General features: G+C 39.3%; 1 protein-coding gene across 7 annotated transcripts in view; it reads left to right on the top strand.

The window, feature by feature from the left end:
• FRMD3 (FERM domain containing 3) overlaps positions 1-22039 on the top strand; it is a 283296-nt gene that overhangs the window by 150105 nt on the left and 111152 nt on the right. For 5 of the 7 annotated variants that reach the window (XM_077148531.1, XM_077148530.1, XM_077148529.1 and 2 more), the window contains exon 3: positions 16310-16352. In XM_077148531.1, coding sequence (XP_077004646.1) covers positions 16310-16352 — 43 coding nt within the window. Of the gene's footprint in view, positions 1-488; positions 589-4363; positions 4465-16309; positions 16353-22039 lie in introns of those variants that run through there. The other 2 variants (XM_077148535.1, XM_077148532.1) reach the window with 2 other exon arrangements.

Genomic DNA, 22039 nt, shown 5'->3' with positions numbered 1-22039 from the left:
ATATTTTTCAGGTCATGCAGTATGTAATAATTACTGAACTCTATTGTTCTAGTGGGAGGCAGCTATAGACAACATGCAGATTAACAGGGGCAGTGTTTTCTCATAAAACTTTATTTACTAAAAAAATAGACAACGGATCAGATTTGGTCTTTGGGTCATAGTTTGCTGACACCTGACCAAGACAATAATTGGAAATTGCTTAAATGCATGAGTGTTTTTCCACTCCTCTTAACCCTCACATTGGGGATATATTAGAGAAAATACTAAGAGAAGTCTTTAGAATTGGAACCAGGGGTATCTGTATAAAGTTGTGTTATTTTAATATGCATACAAGTAGATTGAGAAACAGATATAAATATGTGTGTGCATGCATGAATTAGTGTACACACACATATTTCCAAGTTCTGTTTGCTCATTGCCTAGGAGCAGTGATATCATAGTAGCAATGAATATGTCTGCTACCCAGTTCTTGGTTTCTAAATACCTTCCTCCAATAAAGGAACAAAGGATAACTGCAGAAATGGTTGATCCTAGCACTTGGATAGGGAGATCAGAGGATGAACCTGGAGCATCTTATAATGACAGAATGTAAGTAAATACCCTGATATCAGAAGGGCAGGGACACTGAAAAAGGTAAAGTGTCATCCTGAAAGAGCCACCAGTGGCCAGAGCTGGAAAATCAGTGCACAAATGATGATAGTATTGGCTTCTAACCTGCAGAATAAAATAAATATTCATGAGTCCATACTGATATACACATACAATTTAATAAATAAATACACGGAGGAGAAGCAGCAGCTCTTCCTTCAGAAGAATTCCAATTAGTAAATGTAGAAGGATAAGGGAAATAGAAAATCACCCTTAGAACACCACAATAATGATTGTTGCAGGCAATTGGATTTAGCATCCGCTGGTGGATACTAAAATTAGTAGGCGAATGTTTGAGGAGAAATAGGATATCTGCATGATCTCAAAGTATAACCCCCCTCCCAAGGATAGTTTATAATTGCAGAGGTGTCTTAGTTGGCGAGGACTGCTGTGACAGATACCACAGGCTGGTCAGCTTAAGCAAGGGGAATTCATTGTCTCCCAGTTTTGGAGGCTGCAAGCCCAGCATCAAGGTCGCGACAGGCCATGCTCTCTTCCAGAATCTACTGATCTGGTGCTGGCTTGTGCCATCCTTGCGGTTCCTCCATCACCTGGCAATCTGCTTCATTCTACGGTTTCCTGCTTCTGGGTTCTACTAACTGTGTCTGAATTTCTTCTGCTTATAATGACTCTAGCTGTATGGATTAAGGCCCATGCTAATCCAGTTTGGTCTCATCTAAACAGCGTCTTCAAAGGTCGTATTCAAAAATGTGTCCACACTTTTAATAATAACATCCTCAAAGGTCCTGTTTCCACATGGGTTCACATCCGTCAAAACACAGATCAACACTTGAACATGACTTTTGTGGAGCACGTGATTCAATCCCAAACAAGAGGGAAACATAACTTTACAGTGGAAAAACCTCTTTAATCGTGTGGTCAAGGTTAACATCATCAGTCCCAGCATTATGTACCCACTGATATGATACACTCAGAAGGACATATTGCTTCTTGCCAAAAATGCAAAACCTCAGTCATATCTTCAGAAAATTTCAGACAAATCTAAAGTATTTTGTACAAAATAACTTACCAGTACTCTTTAAAAGTGTTAAGATCATGAAAAATGAGGAAAGAATAAGGAGCTCTCTCAGATTGGAGACACATATCAACATACTATAGACTCTATTATTTTTACAACTTTTCTAAAGGGATAATTTTTTTTTTTAATTAAAGGAGAAGTCTTTAGATGTGTGTGTTTCCCTGTTTTATTTTTTTTTGACTTGGTTTAGCTCAGTTTTTGAATTTCCAAAGTTGAACAGAAATTTATAGGAAAATATGAAAGTCACCAAGAGAATAGAACATCTCATCTGATTTATCTACAAAATTGCTTAGAGGGTTACCTGAATATTTTTATTTTAATTTATCTGCACTGTAAAGATTTTATAGCCTTTTAGTTTTGAGGATGAAATGTGAGTTTAACTTCCACATGGGCTGCAGAGTTGTTGCTGCACAGAACTGCACCAACTTTAGACACAGAAAGATGTGAATTAAAAACCAATCTCTGCTGGTTAGTAACCTGTATGATCTTGCTCAAGTTCTTTAGCCTATGGCTCTGTCCTGATTGATAAAACAGATGAAAATACTTACCTGTAGAGAAGGCATGTAAATGTGTAGTATATGGCCAATATTAAGTACATGATATGGATTGTCTTTATTAATTATTATTATTACAATTATCATGTACTATCTAGGGAAGGGGGTGACATGAGGAAATACAACCTCTAAAACCTAGAAATGTTTATAAGAACTTCTTTTAAAGGCAGGTTGACCACTGTTGTGATCTTTGGGGTGAGAAGGTAGAAATTGAGTCATGGATAATTTGAAAAATGGGCTTGAAGGCGCAGAGATAGGTTGGTGTGAGAGTTTTAAGCAGAGTTTAATTGACCAGCATCTTTTTTCTTTTTACCAGCTCTTGTACTTTCCCTCAATGGAAAATAAAGCCAATGGATTACTTGGATAGAAAGCAAGAGAGAAAGTTGAGCTAGAGAAACTGAAGTGGAACTTACCTCTGCTTTGGGGACTGGTGGTTTGCCTACAGCTCTCTACAACTTGATTTACGGCAAACCATTGTAGAATATTAAATATTTAGCACTATTACATGTGGAATACCATATGTTTGACAAGATGTTTCATCCCCAGTATGCTCAGAAAGTGATGAGGATTGAGTCAATAAATGGTGACTCTTTTTTGCTATTTTAATGGCAAAGGTCCAAATTTTCCATTATTTTTAAATTTTATGTAGAGAGGGGCAAATTGAATATTGGTCAATAAAAATGCCTTTGAAGTCCCACAACTTCTATCTTCTGAGGAGCTCATATAACCTCAGTTGCCTCCCCAACAAGGAACAGGGGGGTGATATTCTCTTTATTTTACTAATAAAGAAAGCCAGATTGTAAGTTCAGAGTCTTATAAGCAATTATGTCCAGAAAAGTAGTACATGGATTAAATCCAGGATTTTCCTCTAAATCCAGCATATTCTTTTTACCACTTCTTCCCAGGTATTCGGGCAATTTCCCTTTAGAAAGATGAATTTTTGATACAATTAGATAGATTTCACTGTTTCTAAGGTTATGATTTGAGACGCCCACATCCCTTGTCCTGGGTTTTCCATCTTGTTGTCCAGTCCCTTCCCCTTTCCCCAACCCAGCGTGGGAGGTCACCACCAGTGCCTTAGAGCTGAGAAAGTCCCCCATCACACAGCCCAGAGGAGGAAATTATACCAGGACTTGGTTCTAGATGTTTGGTTTACATTCTGGAGGGAGGCTGGACCCAGTGCCTTTGGCTTTTAACTTACCTATCTCTAAGCATCTGTTTAAACCATTTATACCACTGATCTTTCTAATTTAAGGATTGTTCTGACTCATATACCCAGAGACAGTGAGGGCAATTTGGAAATCCATACCTCCCGGGCAGCCTCCAGGTACCCCGGGGATAAGACATTGTGTCATGTGCCACCAGAAAACATTGGGATTAATATAATTTCTGATAGGAAGCTGAGCTGGAGGGCACATAGAACCCTAATGCCTCCCAAAATAGAGTTATAGCCCTGAGGCTTTGAAGTTGATAAGTCATAAAGAAGCAGTGACACTATCAATAAGTTTTATTAATAATAGGGAAAGACCTTTTCTGAGTTGGAGCAATTTACTTTTTCTAGAGTCATCTCTGGGGAGGACATGGAATAGAATAAAAACAGGCCCAGTGATTTGAGGATTCCTTCTAGGGATGGCTCTCGGGGTGGTGCCAGGAAGCCCAGCAGCATTATGTCTGACCAGCTGCTCCTGGCATTGAAATGCTACTTCCTGCTTCTGGGAAAAATTGCTTCACAGATGCTTGTAACTAGGAACGAGAGTGGTACCTAAGATTTAGGGAACCTGCACGGAAGAGAAGGATTATCTCGCTGTCTCAATTCACTACTCATAAATTTGTCTGCTTAATGATTCCTCCTTTGTCTTTAAGTATCAGGAGGTTTCAAAAATCAAGATTTCTTGGGGCTGTGTGTATGTGTGTCTGGCATGCACAGGTGGCTTGGCTTTGTGGGAAGGGACTTTGGATCCACAGGTAATCAGAAAGACAGCACTATAATAACAGGTTAAAAATTGGATATATTATGCAGTGGTTCAATTGTGGTCTGAGGTATTAACACTGACTGATTTGGGGAAATTGTCAGGTTCCTTCAGCAGAAGGAAGAACTTGGAATTTAACTAAAATGATGATCTCATAATTGACTTTGTCTATACCTGATGTCTCCTCCTGGGGATTACATTATAATTCCAGGGATTAGTTATCTTGAACTAGTTATCTTGTTTGGGCCAGCAGGTAGGTATTAGAATAAGTGGGGCTGGGGAAATTACCCATATCCAAGACAAAAAGCTCTTCCTCTCTTGGTAGAGAAGCTGGGCTTAGTTCACATGGGGACAGGAATTAATTAGGAAGCTATGGTTTAAGTGTGATCATCAGAGAAAGATGCACTTGCTGGAGTCTTCCAGCAGGCCAGAACATCAGATCTGGCTGAAGTCCAGAAGGTTTGGAACTTCCAAAAGAAGTTAGGAGACAACTTTTATGTCAAGCTGAGAAGAAGACTAGTGTAACTGAACTGTATAACTCAAAGACATAAAAACAGTAGAGGTTAAGAAATGCCAATTTGAAGTAGACTTTTATTTCTTCTTCATTGACGCTCCAGCAGATTTCTTTTCAAAGTTCAATTGTAATTATGTGTTATATGCATGGATTGTAATCATGGGGAGTGAGTGTTCTAGTTATCCATTGCTGTGTAACAAAACTTCCCAAAACTTAGTGGCTTAAAATAACAGCTGTTTATTATATCTCAGGAATTTGGGCAGGGCTTAGCTAGGTAATTCTTCTCATCCATGTGGCATTGACTGTGGTCACTCAGTGGTATTTAGCTGGCAGCGGGGCTGAGCTGAGGTGTCCAAGACGTCTTCACTCATATTCCCCGTGCCTTGATGGGACTGGCTGGAATGTGGAACTTGAGGACTGCTCTCCCTCTGCTTGCAGTTTCAGGATCTTTCTTGATGGCCTCTCTAATAGGATATTTGGACTAAGGGATCCAAGTCCAAGTAGAGTCACTTACCAAATGAATTTACAGGATGCAGAGCAGGTTTTGAGGGAGAAGTGGGAAGTTTTGGACATGTCGAGTGTGGGATGCCTGTGAGATTTTGAGGTGGAGATGTTTAGTGTTCAGTTGAAAATGTGAGTCTGAAGCTAAATAAAGAGTTTAGGCCAGAGATGGAGGTTTTGGAGCCACCGAGGCCTTACAAAATCCTGGGAAAAGATTGCAGAGCTAAGGGACAGAGGACAGAATGAGAGAAGAATTGGAAAGCTAAGGTGTGCCCATATTTTAAAGCGTGGTCCAGAAGGTGAAATTAGCAGAGGATACTGACAAGGAACAGACAGAGAAGAATGGAAAGAAGGAGGACCAGAGAACCATTCCGGAAGCAAGGGAAGATGTAGATTTGATAGGAGGGAGTGGGCTGCAGTTTCAAACATCAAGAAGGAAGGAGGATCAGGGGACATTATTGATCAGGAGCTGAGAGCTTTTGAACCAGAAAAATGGTATCAGATCTGGTCCTGCCACTTGCTGATTATTCAACCTCTCTGTACCTCAATTTCTTCATCTGTGCAATGGGGATACTAAAAGTACTCATGCCTAAAGGTTTCTGTTTAAATGAATTAATCTGTATTATCCTATATATAACTGATCTTTGTAGTATTGCATGCTTTCAAAACTTTGCAAAGAACTCTGAGTTCAATTAAAGAGGATAAGTCATTGGGAGATAGAAAGTGGGCAAAGATTGGGCAATCAGCACTTCAGGAGTACAGAGTGTTCAATAAGGTTGATTGTAGAGGTTTGAAAATGTACTGGATCACAGTACAATATTGTGTGATGGTAGCACAATACTGTGAGTGTTTTTAACAAAGCTGAGTATGAATATGGTTGAAAGAGGAAGGCTAGAGTCATGTATGTCACCAGAAGGAAATTTAGAGGATAAAAACTGGGACTGTATAACTCAGTGAAACCTAATGTGAACAATGATGGTGGTTAATTGTATAAATTTTAGAAAGTTCTTACACGAACTAGAACAAATATATGTCAGTATTACAAGGTGTTAATAATAGGGTGTTATCATATGGAGAATTCCTGATATTCTCACAAGCAGTATAACCAAAGCTGAGCCCTCAATCTTGGGGTTTGTTCATATGAAACTTATCCCCGCAAAGGATAGGCTAAGCCTACTTAAAATTAGGCCTATGAGTCACCCCCAGAGAATCTCTTTTGTCGCTCAGATGTGGCCTCTCCCTCTCTCAGCCAACATGACAAGCAAACTCACTGCCCTCCCCCTCTCTACATGGGACATGACTCCCAGGGGTGTGGACCTCCCTGGTAACAAGGGACGGAAATCCTAGAATGAGCTGGGACTCAGCATCAACGGATTGAGAAAATCTTCTTGACCAAAAGGGGGAAGAGAGAAATGACAAAATAAACTGTCAATGGCTGAGAGATTTCAAACAGAGTCGTGAGGTTATCCTAGAAGTTATTCTTGCACATATCACCTTTTTAGTAACGGTTTATTGGAGCGGGTAGAGGGAAGTGCCTAAAAATGTAAAGCTGTGTTCCAGTAGCCATGTTTCTTGAGGGTGATTGTATGATATGGCTTTTGCAATGTGACTGTGGGATTGTGAAAACCTTGTGTCTGATGTTCCTTTTATCTACGATATGGACAAATGAGTAAAACATTTGGATTAAAAACAAATAAATAATAGGGGAAACAAATGTTAAAATAAATTTGATAGATTGAAATGCTAGTGATCAATGAAAGGGAGTGATAAAGGGTATAGAAAAAAAGGCTAAAATATATTGGTTAGATGGAAATACTAGCAGTCAGTGAGAGGGAGGGGTAAGGGGTATGGTATGTATCAGTTTTTTTATTTCTTTTTCTGAATTGATGCAAATGTTCTAAGAAATGATCATGGTGATGAATATACAACTATGTGATGGTATTGTGAGTTATTGATTATACACCAAGAATGGAATGATCATATGGTAAGAACATTCGTGTTTATATGTTATGTTAAAAAAAAAATAGGATGTTATATAGGAAAAATACAATTAATGTAAACAAAGGCCTATAGTTAACTGTAGCATTGTAATACTCTTTCATTACTTGTAATAAAGGCATTATACCAAAGCCAAATGTGAATAATAGGGGGATATAAAATAAAAAGGAATTTTTTTCTTTGGAAGAAATGAGAATGTTCTCATATTGACTGTAGTGATGAATGCATAACTATGTGATTATACCAAGAGCCATTGATTGTACACTTAGGATGGATTATACAGTGTGTGAATAAAACTGTTTTTTAAAAAAAAGCTTTGCAGAGGTCCCTGGGTCTGGCAACTAGGGAATCTTTGACCTTAGAACAGTTTAATGACAATGTTGTTAAAATTTATATGGTATGAAAGTAAATGTTAGATACTAATAACTCCCATTATAAGAAGTTTGAAGGGATCCCGTAATGTCCCTTAGGACTGCTATTTAATATCTTAGTGCACTTTAAAATAAACAATCATAAATATTTTTACGACCTATTCTATTCTCAGATGACAACTGTTTTTGGCTTATGTGTGCATGAAAGCTTCCTAAGGTATAGAGCAGGGGCTGACACGCAGGGGTATGGGCAACCTGCCTTCTCTTTTTGTAAATCAAGTTTTATGGGGACACAGTCACTTCTAGCCATTTCTATATTGTCTGTGACTGCTTTCATGCTCCAGTGTTAGAGTTGAGTCGTGGTAACTGAGACTGTACAGTCCACCAAACCTAAAATATTTAAAACCTGGTCCTTTACAGAAAAAAATTTACCAATCCCTGGTTAGAGAGAACTGAAATCCCAGGGAAGAGGGATGGATGTTGATGAATGGATGCTTATGTCTTCTTAGGCTTCCTGCCCATTTCTCTAATTCATACAGTGTTTCTTCTTCTGGTTCTTACTTCTAGTTTTTCCATCCCTGGAACATTAGAACAGGAAGGCAGTTATGGCTAAAGGAACAACAACAACAAAAATAATCACATCGAAACAGTACAGAGATTTATATAGACCTGATTCCAAATGAATAATAATTTTTGAGCACACCTGATCCACAGATTGTTGGTATTGCTAATATAATGTAGATTTTGTTGAAACTGGAGTGGAATCTGTTTTTACTGGTAGCTTACTGACCACACCTAGCCCTAACTTTGCTTTCCCGTACACTGTTAAGGTTTCATTCATTCATATGGTATTTTTCCCCTCCCCCAGCAAAGGCCAAACTGTCTGAAAATAGCACACACTGGCTATATAATGCAGGGTCTGTAACAACTCTGGGGCTTTGTCCAGTTGGGATGTGAGAATCAGGCCATGTTTTTAGGTCTGTAACAGGAATTGTCAGATTTTGAGTCCAGTTACTATTGAGAGGAGAACAATCTCCTATTCAGGGAGGTACTTTCAATCTTCTTAGAAATCCCATTGGTTACTTAACATTGTGTGTGTGTGTGTGTGTGTGTGTGTGTGTGTGTGTGTGTGTGTGTGTCAGATTACAAATGACTCTGGTTCAGGGTACCATGGGTTTTGAGAAAAATGACAAGAGAAATGTTTAATTTATTCTGTAATCAGGGGTTGAATCAATTTAATGGGAACCAAACATTTGAAGATAACTTACATCATTTGCTTTGGGAAGCAAATTTTTTTTTTGTTCTCAGCAGTTACCAAATTAAAAATCAGTCTACTTAGTTACAAAAACACTACCTTATACCCACCTTCTTTTGCCTGATACAAGCCAAAATCAGAATGCAGGAAGGAAACGCATCACTTCTATATATGAAGGAGAGGAGAAAAATGATCTTGTTTGATTAAATGGAGTCAGACCTACCAAAATTAAGAAAGAAACGTTGACTGACCATGTCTTCATCCTTTGGTTCATAGCATGTGGAATGTTAGAGCTCAAGGGTTCTTAGAAATCCTTAATTTGCACTCCCCCTCCAAGTGTATGGATAAGCAAATCAGAAGCTGGAGGGTTTAGGGCTCTTTGTGCTTTTCACTCACTTTGTCTAACTTCCTTCTACTCATTCTCTTTTCCTTCAAGCTGCTCTCAATCAAAATAAATTTGCTCTAAGGGACAGCTTGAAGTGTGGTCAGGCTAGACTGTACAATACTGAAAATCCTCTTGAATTGGGGCCTCTCACAGGGACTTTGCAGGCGACCAGAGTCCAGGCTTAAGGCAAAAGGACTAAACCTACAAGGGAAGAACTGTAAGCACCACAGAGGGCAGTTTTTGGTGGAGAGCTGCTGTCCATTTCTCAGAAGCAGACCCTGAAATTAAAACTGCGGTGTCAGTGATTCATTAGGAAATGTTCCCAGGAAAAGGTCTGTAAGGGAATGGGGGATTAAGACAGGGAAGAGAGGGAGGCCAAGCAAGTGTGTGGTATCAGGCAAAGTAATCTTTGCAGAGATTACTATGAGATGGATCCCGTGGGGGAGCTCTGGAATCCGCGTGGGTCATGCCTTTTTTTTTTTTTCTTTTTACATGGGCAGGCACCGGGAATCAAACCCGGGTCCTCTGGCATCACAGGCAAGCATTCCTGCCTGCTGAGCCACCACGGCCCGCCCTGGGTCATGTCTTTGAGTGTTCCCAGCTGAGGAGTAAGGGAGCCAGAGGTAGTTATACCCCTACATCTATCAGTCATTAGTTAAGAGATGTCCTGGCATCTGGGGTAGTATGGAGGAGTAGGGGTAGGCTCAATGTTTTAAGAATCAGTGACTGTGTCTTTGCTTCCTTAGCATTTGGAATTTTTTTCTAAACAAAAGTAGAGGGAATGAAGGTTTCTGCTGCAGTTAACCAGCCACAAATTTCAGATATTTTGTTGGCAGACTTGTCTTTCTGCCTCTCTTAGGGAATACCAGTTTCCAGTAAGAAAACAGGCTTCAAAAAAAAATCAAAATAGCATATACTTCATGTCGCAATTCAAAGGAAAATAATAATGCAGTAAAAGTTCTAAACTTTGTATCTAATTACCCAAGCACATTCTGTTGTGGTTATTATTTTTTTACACAAGCTATTACATCCAGGAATAGCAGGAGTTGTTGGCATGGCCAGACTCATCTTCATTGACCAATGCATTTAATCCACAACAACTCTAAAAGGAAGAATGAGAAAAAAAAGGTGGAGATGGAAGAAGGGGAGTACATGAGGGCGAAAGGCTACCAGCTGGTACTGTAACTTTCCAGATAAATAATCTCTTCATGGAGAGCAGAAGGGAAAGTACTGCTCTTTCCCTTCTAGGGAAGGGGCAGGCAGAAATTGACAAGGATGAGTTCACAATTGCACCAATTTAGAATTCCCTCTTGGTGAGTATAAGAAGATGGTAGCAGCTGGGGTTTATTGAGCTTTCTCTATGGGCCAAGCTGGGTCCCATGGGCTTCTTAATGGATTAACTCATTTGAACATCATGATGATTTAATACATGAGGAAACTGCCTGTGCTCATACAGCCATTGTCAGGTGGGGCTTCAAATCTAGGCAGGCTAGCTCCTGGTGGGACAGGAAGTTAAGTCTGGGTGCTTGGTTGGATTTCTTATCTGCCTATAATGTTTAAAATTCATCCTCTTGAGTCTAAATTACAGGTAATTCACATTCATTCTCTGAATGGAGCGTCACTTTTTTTTTTTTAATTTAAGTTGATTTTTAACTATTTATGTAATGAATGCATACATGTAGGAATGGTTAAAGTTAAAATATTCCTGGTGAAACATCGCAGATTAAACTGAAGTTTCTTTTCCTCAACACTCCCAAATCTCAGTTCTCACCTTATCACCAACCAAAGGTATCAGTTTAGTGTGTACTATTCCAGATCTTAAAATTATTTAAATGTTTATATATATTCTTTAAAAATACATGGTAGTGTTTTGTGCTTTTATTATTTGTTTTAAACAGAAAATGCATTAATTATATCATACCATAGTTCAAGATCCTTTAAACTTGCTGGGTTTACGGCTCCTTTAGTATCTTAGTAATTTTTTCATGGTGCCCCTAGGCCAAAAGAAATACTTAGCATTCCCATATAATAATAATAGTTAAATCCAAACAACTTAATAATAATAATAATAAATTTTTAAGTATTTATGACCTAACAACTTAGTAGCCATTTAAAAACCAATCTGGGGTGGCACAGCGGTGGCTCAGTGGCAGGATTCTTGCCTGCCATGCCAGAGACCTGGGTTCGATTCTCAGAGCCCACCCATGCCAAAACAAAAACAAAAACAAAACCAATAAATTGCAAGAAAAATATTTCCTAATTTTATTCATAGGTAAGTACAGTTGCTCACTAATGGGGTGCGAATGTCTTCTGGATACCACACATTTCTCAAATCTGGGAATCAGCTCAGATGCACCACATTCATTGGTGTGGTACTTGCTTTTTATCACAGCAACTGCTGGAAACCCAGCTTTGCAAACTATGATGTCAAAAGGAATAGAGGGCAATCTTGTGTTGGAACTGTGAGCTATCTTGAGTTCAACCTTTGCGTGGTAGCTGACAGATGCGCCTCTTTAGCCCTTCAGTGCCCAATTTGGGGAATAACTGTAGCCATAGATATACATTTTGCTGCTCGCTTTTTTTTTTTAAGTCTGCAATGTGTCTTAGTGATCTATGTCACACATGAAGCTGTCCCTCGTTAAAACACTGTCACCGAATCATCTAGCATATGAGCAGGCCACCATTCATTTTACCAATTTCCTGATGATAGCCATTGATGTTATTCCTGATATTTTATAGTTTTTTATAATATTGCCTGGAAAAATCCTTGTGATATGCCCATTTGTTCACCTGGGCATATTAGAGAATAAAGGAATTGCTGGGCCATGGGCCCGTCAGGTTTTAAAAATTTTGATAAATGCTATACAAGTTGAGCTTGACTTTCTGTGAAGAAATGATTCCTTATAGCCCCATGGAACTGCTGGTTTATGTTTCTTAAGGCCACATCCTCCTTGCCTATGGCACCAGGAAAGAACATTTGTCCTGTAAAAGGATGTAGTGATCACACTGTACATGTAGGTAACCAAGACACACAATGCCTGCAAGTCAGTGGTAGGGTGTGGATAGGCAGAGAGGAGGAGGGTGGGAGGCACTGATCAGAAAGGAGGAGGGTGGGAGGCACTGATCAGAAAGGAGGAGGGTGGGAGGCACTGATCAGAAAGGAGGAGGGTGGGAGGCACTGATCAGAAAGGAGGAGGGTGGGAGGCACTGATCAGAAAGGAGGAGGGTGGGAGGCACTGATCAGAAAGGAGGAGGGTGGGAGGCACTGTTCAGAAAGGAGGAGGGTGGGAGGCACTGATCAGAAAGGAGGAGGGTGGGAGGCACTGATCAGAAAGGAGGAGGGTGGGAGGCACTGATCAGAAAGGAGGAGGGTGGGAGGCACTGATCAGAAAGGAGGAGGGTGGGAGGCACTGATCAGAAAGGAGGAGGGTGGGAGGCACTGATCAGAAACAGCAAGGTGTATTTCTTGGGACACCGAGGAAACCAGTTCATTTGGAGGGAACAGTTTATTTAGGACACAGATGGCAAATCCCTTGCAGGCATGCTTCAGTTTTCTCAACTGTGTGGCAACCATAGCCATCCACCCCATCATGGCGCTCATTCCGCATGAGGCTTCACGCAGCCTTGGACTTCCTCACAGCTCTCTGGGTGAGCATCCCCAATTAATTGGTGTGACTTAAATTGAAAAACGTATTTGTCATCTTTGGAGTCAGAAGCAGGAGAGGCAGCTGGGAGTTAGGCAGAGTAGAGCTAAGGAGTTCAAAGCATGCCAAGTGAGGAGAATTCAGGTTTCATTTATATTTATATTTCAGATTTTGTTGGCAAAACGCCTGGTTTCCCTTCTCCATGAAAAAAGTCACAATGATATTGATTGTTGGCTGCTGTTAATTTGTTTTCTATCCTTAGCTCTAGATTATGCTTTTTCCTTATTTCTTGAAAAGGAATTTAATTAACAGGGGCCCTGTTCTAGTTTGCTAGCTACCGGAATGCAGTGTACCAGAAACAGAATGGCTTTTAAAAAGGGGAATTTAATAAGTTGCTAGTTTCCAGTTCTAGGGCCGAGAAAATGTCCCAATTAAAGCAAGTCTATAGAAATGTCCAATCTAAGGCATCCAGGGAAAGATACCTTGTTTCAAGAAGGCCAATGAAGTTCAGGGTTTCTTTCTCAAGTGGAAGGACACATGGTGAACACAGTCTGCAGTCACAGTTTCTCTCTCAGCTGGAAGGGCACATGGTGAGCACAGTGTCATCTCCTAGCTTTCTCTCCTGGCTTCCAGTTTCATGAAGTCCCCAGGAGGCGTTTTCCTTCTTCGTCTCCAAAGCTCGTTGGCTCATGGACTGTCTGCTTCGTGGTGCTCCAACACTCTCTGCTCTCTCCGAAATGTTTCCTCTTTTATAGGACTTCAGAAACTAATCAAGACCCACCCAAATGGGTGGAGACATGTCGCCACCTAATCCAGTTTAACAACCACTTTTGATTAAATCACCTCTCCAGGGAGATGATCTCATTACCATTTCAAACATACGGTATTGAATAGGGATTATTCTGCCTTTATGAAATGGGATTTTGATCAAAACATGGCTTTTCTGGGGGACATACATCCTTTCAAACCAGCACAGGCCCCTTTTATTATTTTCCTCCATGGATTCCATATATTGAAAGCTGTGTTCTGCGAGTCAGCAATCAGAGCATCCAGTGAGTGTTTATTGGGTATTTGACATGCCAGACACTGTTTAAATGTCTTACACTTATTAACTTCTAAATTCCTCGTGACAACCTTACAAGGGAAATATTAATGTTCCCATTTTGTAACTGTGGAGACTGAGGCACAGGGAGATTACGTCTTGCATAAGGTTTTATAGCTAATACGTGGTATAAGCAATCCATTTCCCATGGTTCAAGTATAACTGTGTAAAGCCCAATAAAAATTTCTGGTTAGAAGGAGATAACCAGGGTTACCAAAATAGGTTGATATAATTTTATCCAGAAGCAAAAAAAACTTGCTATTTAAGTGTGTCTGTGCAGCATGATCAGGGATAAGTGTGTGGTTTTGTTGGATTTTGCATAATGCTGAAAGGAATGACAATATCCCGGTTATTGTTTTTGAAGATGGCAGAGATCTGATGCCCTGGATTGGAAACTTCCGATCAGGCCACTCTGTTTTTCAGTTTCTAGGAAAATAGGGCTCTGTCCTGTGAGGTGAATATGCATTTTTTCTTAAAAATTTTTTTATTAATTTAAAAAAAATCATAAGAAAGAAACACAAACATTCTTAATATATGCTCATTCCGTTCTACATACATAATCGGTAATTCACAATATCATCACATTCTTAATATATGCTCATTCCGTTCTATATACATAATCAGTAATTCACAATATCATCACATTGTTGCATTGAATATGCATTTTAGAGTGAACTTCTTAGTTGGGAGACTGCAGGGCTGAAGGATTAAGAACACAGGCTCTGGAATCAGTTTTATCTGGAGAGTTTGGACAAGTTGTTTAACATTCTAAGCCCCAGGCTGCTCATCTGTTCCTGGGGTTGTAGAGAGGAATAAATAAGATAATGCCTGGAAACTCTTGAAACAGCATCCCATATGGAGTAAGCACTGAGCAAATGCTGGTGCCTATTAAGCTGTATGTTTATGCACATACCTCAGTTAATACAGAATCTCAATTCAATTCCTGGATGGCCCAAATGAGTTAAAAGTTCAAGGTATAAGAGCTCAACTGATAGAACGTGTCCTTCTCTCCTTTCTCCTCTAATGTCAGTCAAGCAAGAGGGTGCCTCATAGGCAAGGGCCCCCTACTCACATCTGATACCCAGTGGCACCCTCTTATTGCTGTTGTAGAGTTCAGGTGTATAAAGTGGCTACTCCTCAGTGGGCTGTGGGTCATGATACATAATCTCAAAAGCTTCCAGCTCTCTCTACACTTGTGTGGAGAGGCCTGGCTACTGGGACCAGCAGCATGTCTGTGTCAAATTCCTGCTAATCTCATGACTTTGAGCTACACAGGTCTTTTGGCTTCCTTGTCTGATGATGAAGTTGATTTTTCTTCTTGATGACCTCAGGTCTCTGAAAATAAGATATCTAATATCATTTTTCCTTCCCTGCCACGAAGGAAGAATTACCATTGTGTGGTGGTGCTAGGGCTGGTGTGGCCCAGTATTAATCTAAAAGGAAGCTGGCCTGGAAAGGGGCCTGGGCACTGATGCTGTTTTTGGACTGTGATTCTTTTAGGTCATGGATGTCAAATGCTCAAAATCTTTACCCATCGGTGGCTTGCCTAGAGCAGTGGAGCCCAGTGAATCACTGTTTTGGTTTGTTAAAGCTGCTGGAATGCAATATACCAGAAATGGAACAGCTTTTAAAAAGGAAATTTATTAAGTTGCAAGTTTACAGTCCTAACGCCATAAAAATGTCTGAACTAAGGCATCCAGGGAATAGTACCTTGAATCAAGAAAGGCTGATGGGTCCAGAACACCTCTGTCAGCTGGGAAGACACATGACTGGGTCTGCTGGGGTCTTTGGCTTCTCATTTCAAAAAGCTTCCCTGGGGGTATTTTCTTTCTTCATCTCCACACATCTCTGCCAATGTCAGCTCTGTTGGCCCTTTCCACCCACAACTGGGTGGGTCACATCTCCATGGAAACCACTTAATAAAAAAGATCCCACCCAACAATATTGAATGAGGATTAAAGAATATGGCTTTTCTGGGGCACACAACAGTTTCAAACCAGCACAATCACCTAGGAGTCAACTAGAGCTGCTGGAATATGCCATTTAATTGCATGTTATCTCTCTTGTCCTTGTCTCCTAGCAACTGCGTGACTCAGCTATTACTCAGAGAGTATTAAAGCTCTGTAATTTATACACTTGCCTGTGTTATTGTTATTGCCAAATTGCCCATGCTGATATTTCTGAGTGTGGATCACTCAGGAATATCTATCAGAACCAAGGTTGTACTGCGGGAAAAGAATATCTTCTTTAATATCTTTTAGTTATTCAGTAAGCATTGCATGGTCCAACAATTTGACCCACAGTCTCTGCTTTCTTTTTTCTCCCCAGCACTGGCTTGAACCTAACAAGGCCATCTCCAAGCAAATGAAATGTAAGTGTCCATCTGGGGCTTCACGTTTGCTATGAAATGTCCAAGTATGGAATCAGTTTCTTGAAGAAATTTCTTCTGCTGGGGGAAGAAGGATGGAGTGGAAAATATATGGGGGTGGGGGTGGGGGCTTGGTTCTCTGCCTGAGGACACTGAGATACTCCTCTTTTAGTTTCTGGCCTTGGGTTTCCCTGTGGTCACTGGCTCCTTGCCCCATGTGTCTCCCCCCTTCCCCACCATCTTATCCTCATATTTCAACTGGAACAGGGGCACTGGAATTGTATGGTTAAGTGTCTAATAGACATAACCACCTGTGCCTGATTCCTTTTGATTGTGGAGCTTGCAGTGCAGATGAGGGAGTCGAGGGAGGGTGTGGCTGCAAAAGAAACAGGGGTTTGGGGAACTAAAATCTCACTGGTAACTTTACTGAAGTCGGTATTATTCTTCTGTACCCCTCAAACCAACTAAAAATGAAGTGAAAAATATATTTTCTGGGTATTTTTTTCTTGATAATTGCTTTAAAACTCTGGTGTTCTGAACTGCTTTTCTACTAATGAGCTCCAAGATGTTGACTTGGGTAATGACATTTCCCCAGGACCCCCAGTCATCCACCTGGGTCTTTGAGAGGTGGGCATTGTCCGGTGGTCCTTGGGGGCATGTTTTGACCTGGTTACCCATGCCTAGTTAGTCTGCTTTAACTGATGATTTGGAGGAGAGCTTCTGAAATGCGTCTCAGAAAGTCATTGCCTGCCCTGCACAGTAGGCGATATATCAGTTTCTCATCACAGATCAGGTTAGTACCTATCATATTACTTGTCATCACTCAAGGAATCCTTTTCTTTCTCAAATCTGAAGAAATTTTTTCTGGACGGGATTTTCAGGTGGGAGAAGGAAGAAACTGAACATGGGTTGCTTCATCCATCCCCTTGGTCCCCCTTTCCCTCCCTCCAGCCCTTCCCTTTGCTCCCTCCTTCCCTGCAGGCACTGATCAGAACAGGAAAGACAGCAGGGTTGTTCCATGGCAAGTGACATCGTGGCAACTGTGGGCCATGGGTGGTACAGAAGGAGCATGGGGCCTGCCTTGAGGTGAAAGAGGGGCGGCAGTGGGCTTGGGAAGGCTGAGGAGACCAGGCTGTTGGAGTGTGGCTGGAATGGAGTTGGGGCAGGCAGCATGAAGTAGTAGGACGGAGGTCTCAGGAGGTTCCATACAGTATCATATGATGGATAATGAGGATGAACTAACATGCCTGAGGAAACATAGCTCATGCTTTTCCCTCTAAATTGCTAAATTTTGATGGTTTTATCTATTTAAAGTATTTAGAGTATTTTCTTAACACTAATGGTTACTTGATTTTGATTCTTAAATGTCATGAAATATTTTCCTTTTTTTCCCTTAGGCCAGGCACATTTTTGAAATAATGTATCCCTGAAATAAGGTATATTTCAACATTTAATAGAGGAAAGCTTTAAAATTTGTGAAGATTTGCTGCTTGAGCTTTGACTCTGTAGTAAGCACAACTGAACAACCAACTGAAAATTTATAATGTTTGGTAAAAGTGGTTTAAAGAGTGACGCTTGATTATAGGCCAGTTTCAATCTAATGACCAGTGAAACCTGAATCTAAAAAATGGAGTTGTCTAAAATTCAATTTATTACCAGACAGGGTGACTCACTGATTCTAGGAACTGGAGAGGGTCTTGCCCAATTGCCTGGTCACCTGTTGTCTAGTTAAGGACATTACTGCGCATGAAAATTACATGGTTTTCCCAAGATCACAAACCTAGTTATGTTTTATTGATGATGATGTCTTCTAATATCAAGAATTTCTGTGCTCTCATACATATGTCCTGGAAATAGTAACTTTACTGTAATTAAAACAAAACACAGCTAGGGCTTATATTAACCCCAAGAAATCGAATCCAATCCCTGGGATACATATCATGAGTTTATCAAAAGGGCCCGGTTACAGAACTTCACACAGCTTCCTCCTCTGATATGCCTTTCATAGTTCAGTTGCTTTTTGGTAGGCAATGATGGCATAATTCCTTGGAGGACCTGCTTCCCCCATTTCTGTTTTACTCACGGCAAATGGTAGATATTCAGGTCCTTTGCTCTAACCCTATAAAGATCCTCCTGACTATTGTTATTCCTAGGATTGGCTGAAGGTCAGCTATCCTGATTAACAAATGCTGTATGAGCGCTTTATTATTTCTGACTAGTTTTTAAAAATGATGGTTTTATAATCAGTTGCATTTCAGAAAGGTTTAAAATGAAGACAAAAACTATTTTCTTTCTCCTACCCCTTTTTTTCTCTTTCCCAAAGAGGTAACTATTGTAACTGTATTTTATGTATCTTTCCAGGAATTTTTTGTAGATGTAAGTAATCTTCAATATATATAATGCCTTTTTGCCTTTCCCTTTTTTCTTAATAATTAATTTTAATGATCTTTCAATGTCAAAAATTTCTGATTGACCACATTTAAAAAATGGCTTTCAGTTAATTAATTGATGCATATATGTAATTTATTTATTAATGGAGGTCAAGGCTCTTCCTAGTATTTTACCATTATAAATTATTCTGCAACAAATATGTTTGTATATATATCTATCCTTGCATCTTGTGCAAATATATCTGTGCAAGAAATTCCTAGAAGTGGAATGTTGTGTGAAAAAATGTATACATTTTACATTTCCTTAGTGATAAATATACATCCAAAGAGCTTATAGCAATTTATTCCCACTAACATTATATGAGAGTGTCTGTTCCCTAAAACCTTGTTGAATATAAGTATAATCAAACTTATTTTTATGGTAATTTCAATTTTAAAATAAAGGGAATTCTTTATTCAATTAAAAAATAGTTAATCAGAATGGTTACTTAATTGAATACAAATTTTAAAATTGGAAAGCTTCTTAGAAATCCTACTCCTCTACTGCTGAGCTTAGGAGAGTCACTTTAAATTTTATTTTTAATTAACATGCAGTAAAACTGACTTATTTTGGTGTTCAATTATATGAACTTTTAATGCATGTATGGATTTATGCAATCACCACCACCGCCAGGATGTAGGAGAATTCCATCACCCCAAAACCCCCCTCATGTTGCCCTCTTATAGTCACACCTTGTCTCCCCTGGTCACTAGCAGCTACTGAAGTGTCCTCTGTCAGTACAGTTTTGCCTTTTGAGAATGTCATATGAATGGAATCATGCATATGTAATCTTTTGTGAGTGATTGCTTTCATTCAACATTGTGACCCTGAGATCCAACAAGTTGCTGTGCTTATTAACACATGATGTGGAAAAGCAATAAAAATAAAAGCTGGTCTTTGCAAAATAAGAAAATTGATGAACCTTTAGAAAGACTGATGAAGAAAAAAGGAAAGACACAAATTATCAATATGGGGGATGAAAGAGGGGATATCACTACAGATCCAATAGAACAACTCTATATGCATGTATTTGACAGCTTAGGTAAATGGACCAATCTCTCAAAAACCAAGAACTACTTAAACTTACTCACCCAATATGAAATATGTAACTTGAATAATCTTATAAGTATTAAAGTTTACGTTAATTGTTTACTGTTTACTTTGCAGGATCCTTAAATAGCTGCTCTGTGTATTCTGTTCAGGTTTGAAGGTCACATTCTGTAAGAGAGACAGAGTGGAGTGTGATCAGTCCCTCTTACCCAAAACTGGAAGCTTAAAATTAAAGGTTTTCTTTGCCTAGTGAGTAAAAAAGGCAGGCAGGATACATGATTTGTCTGGGCAAGTTTCAAGGGCTATCTTTCTTATTTCCCTTTTCCTTTGTATGTTCATAGGTACAAATTTGAACTGAGCTGTTTGATCCTTTTTTAAAAAAGAGAATTCAGATAGCAGGTTGCCTATAAATGAACAAGGTGTTAAATGAAGTGGCATTATATTTTGTATGAGAGCAGAAAGATAGATAATTCAAGGCATGATTTTTGGATAGTTGCATTTCCACTTGAGAAAAAAAATAAAACTAAATACATACCCTATAGCAGATATGGGATTAATTCCAGGTGAATTTAAAAACCCAATATATTTAACAATCTGTAGAGGTTTTAAATTAGGAGCTTATTTTTATAAGTGTGGCAAGATGTCATAAGGGAAATATAAAACCCAGAAGCAACAAAGTAAAATGCAGACAAATTTTTGCAAAATTTTGAACTTTTATACCAGAATATCTGGTTTGTTTACTGCGTACAGCAGATTTCTCAATAAATGTTTTGTGAAGGAATGACTAAAACAAGTGATAAAGGCATTAAAGCACAAGCAAAATAATGGGGAGAACATATGCAAGATATGTAACAAAGTGGAAATATGCAGACTATATGAAGTCTGATGCTATAAGTCAAAAGATAAACAACCCAATAGAAAAACGTGCAAAAGAAATCAGAAAAAATAAAAATAAATGACCAATAAACACATAAAAAAGGCTCAATATCATTAGTGATGAGGGAAATGCATATTAAAATGAAATATTTTTGTTTATTGTACCAAAAAAATTAAAATATTGATAATATTCAGGGTTGATGATGAGGATGACAAAAGCATTTTTGGTGGGAGTGTATGAACTGATAATACTCTTTTGGAGGGAAATTTGGCAGTAACTTTCAGGGTTAAAAATGCCTGTGCCTGGTATCCAACAAGTACATTTCCTTGAATCCAATTAAAGCAAAATTTGTTCAAGCCCTGGTATATATTATGCAAGGATGTCCATTGCAGCATTGCTTATAGCACTGAAACCGAGAAACAATTGAAAGCCCAGCAATTCTGGCAAGCCTGAATAAATTATTTGGCACACATGCTGGCATTAAAAAGAATAAGGCAGATGTATATTTTTGTCATGGAAAAGTTTATTAGATATATTGTTGAGTTGAAAAAGCAAATAAAGATACCACGTATAGAGTGATCCATTTACATGAAAATTAATTTTTTATATGAATATGTAAGTACATAGAAAAAGAACTGGAAGGAGATACACTAAACTGTGGTTACCTCTGGAGAAGAGAGTGGGATAGAGGGAAATGAGGTTGTTGCATTTTATTATTATAGAGTTGTATTTTACTCGTACTTTTACAATGAGAATATATTCATATATCACTTGAGAATAAAAAGAGGGGAAATAACAGGAGATAAAACTTTATGCAAAAATCAAGAGGGAACAAGAGAAAGAAAGAAATCAAAATGCATTTTTCATTAAGCATGTATTGTAAAAATAGAGACCTAGATAAGAGAAAGCCCACTTATTCTTCTAAACAGGCTGTCTTCTTAATCCTAGCTGATGCCTGTCTGAGGCCTGATTAGCCCAGCAGGGTGGCAAAGAGCTTATTCCTGCTCTATTTATTAGGCACTGTGCCACTGCTAAGCACCCTGAAGGGACAGGGTGTTTGGAAATGGCCTTTGCATGCAGATCAGGTGGGAGGTCTCCTCCTTACCTCTGCTTAATACATGGGTTTGGCTCAGACAGAACAGCAATATTGAGTTAAGGTGTTGTCTGGAATCTGTTCAGCTGCTTCCCAGAAGTTACGATGGCTCTCCTTGGAATCCTGAGATGACCGTGCAAAACTTCTGACTCTGATGGTTATATGCTTCATGTTTATGTGGCATCCCTCAGCTTTCCAGCATCCCTGCTGGGGCTAATCTAACCAATAGTTCCCTTACTG

The sequence above is a fragment of the Tamandua tetradactyla genome, chromosome 2 (assembly GCF_023851605.1).
Source record: "Tamandua tetradactyla isolate mTamTet1 chromosome 2, mTamTet1.pri, whole genome shotgun sequence".
Classification (NCBI taxonomy): domain Eukaryota; kingdom Metazoa; phylum Chordata; class Mammalia; order Pilosa; family Myrmecophagidae; genus Tamandua; species Tamandua tetradactyla.
The sequence above is the reverse complement of the archived record's forward strand: the minus strand, read 5'-3'. Positions and strand labels throughout refer to the sequence as shown.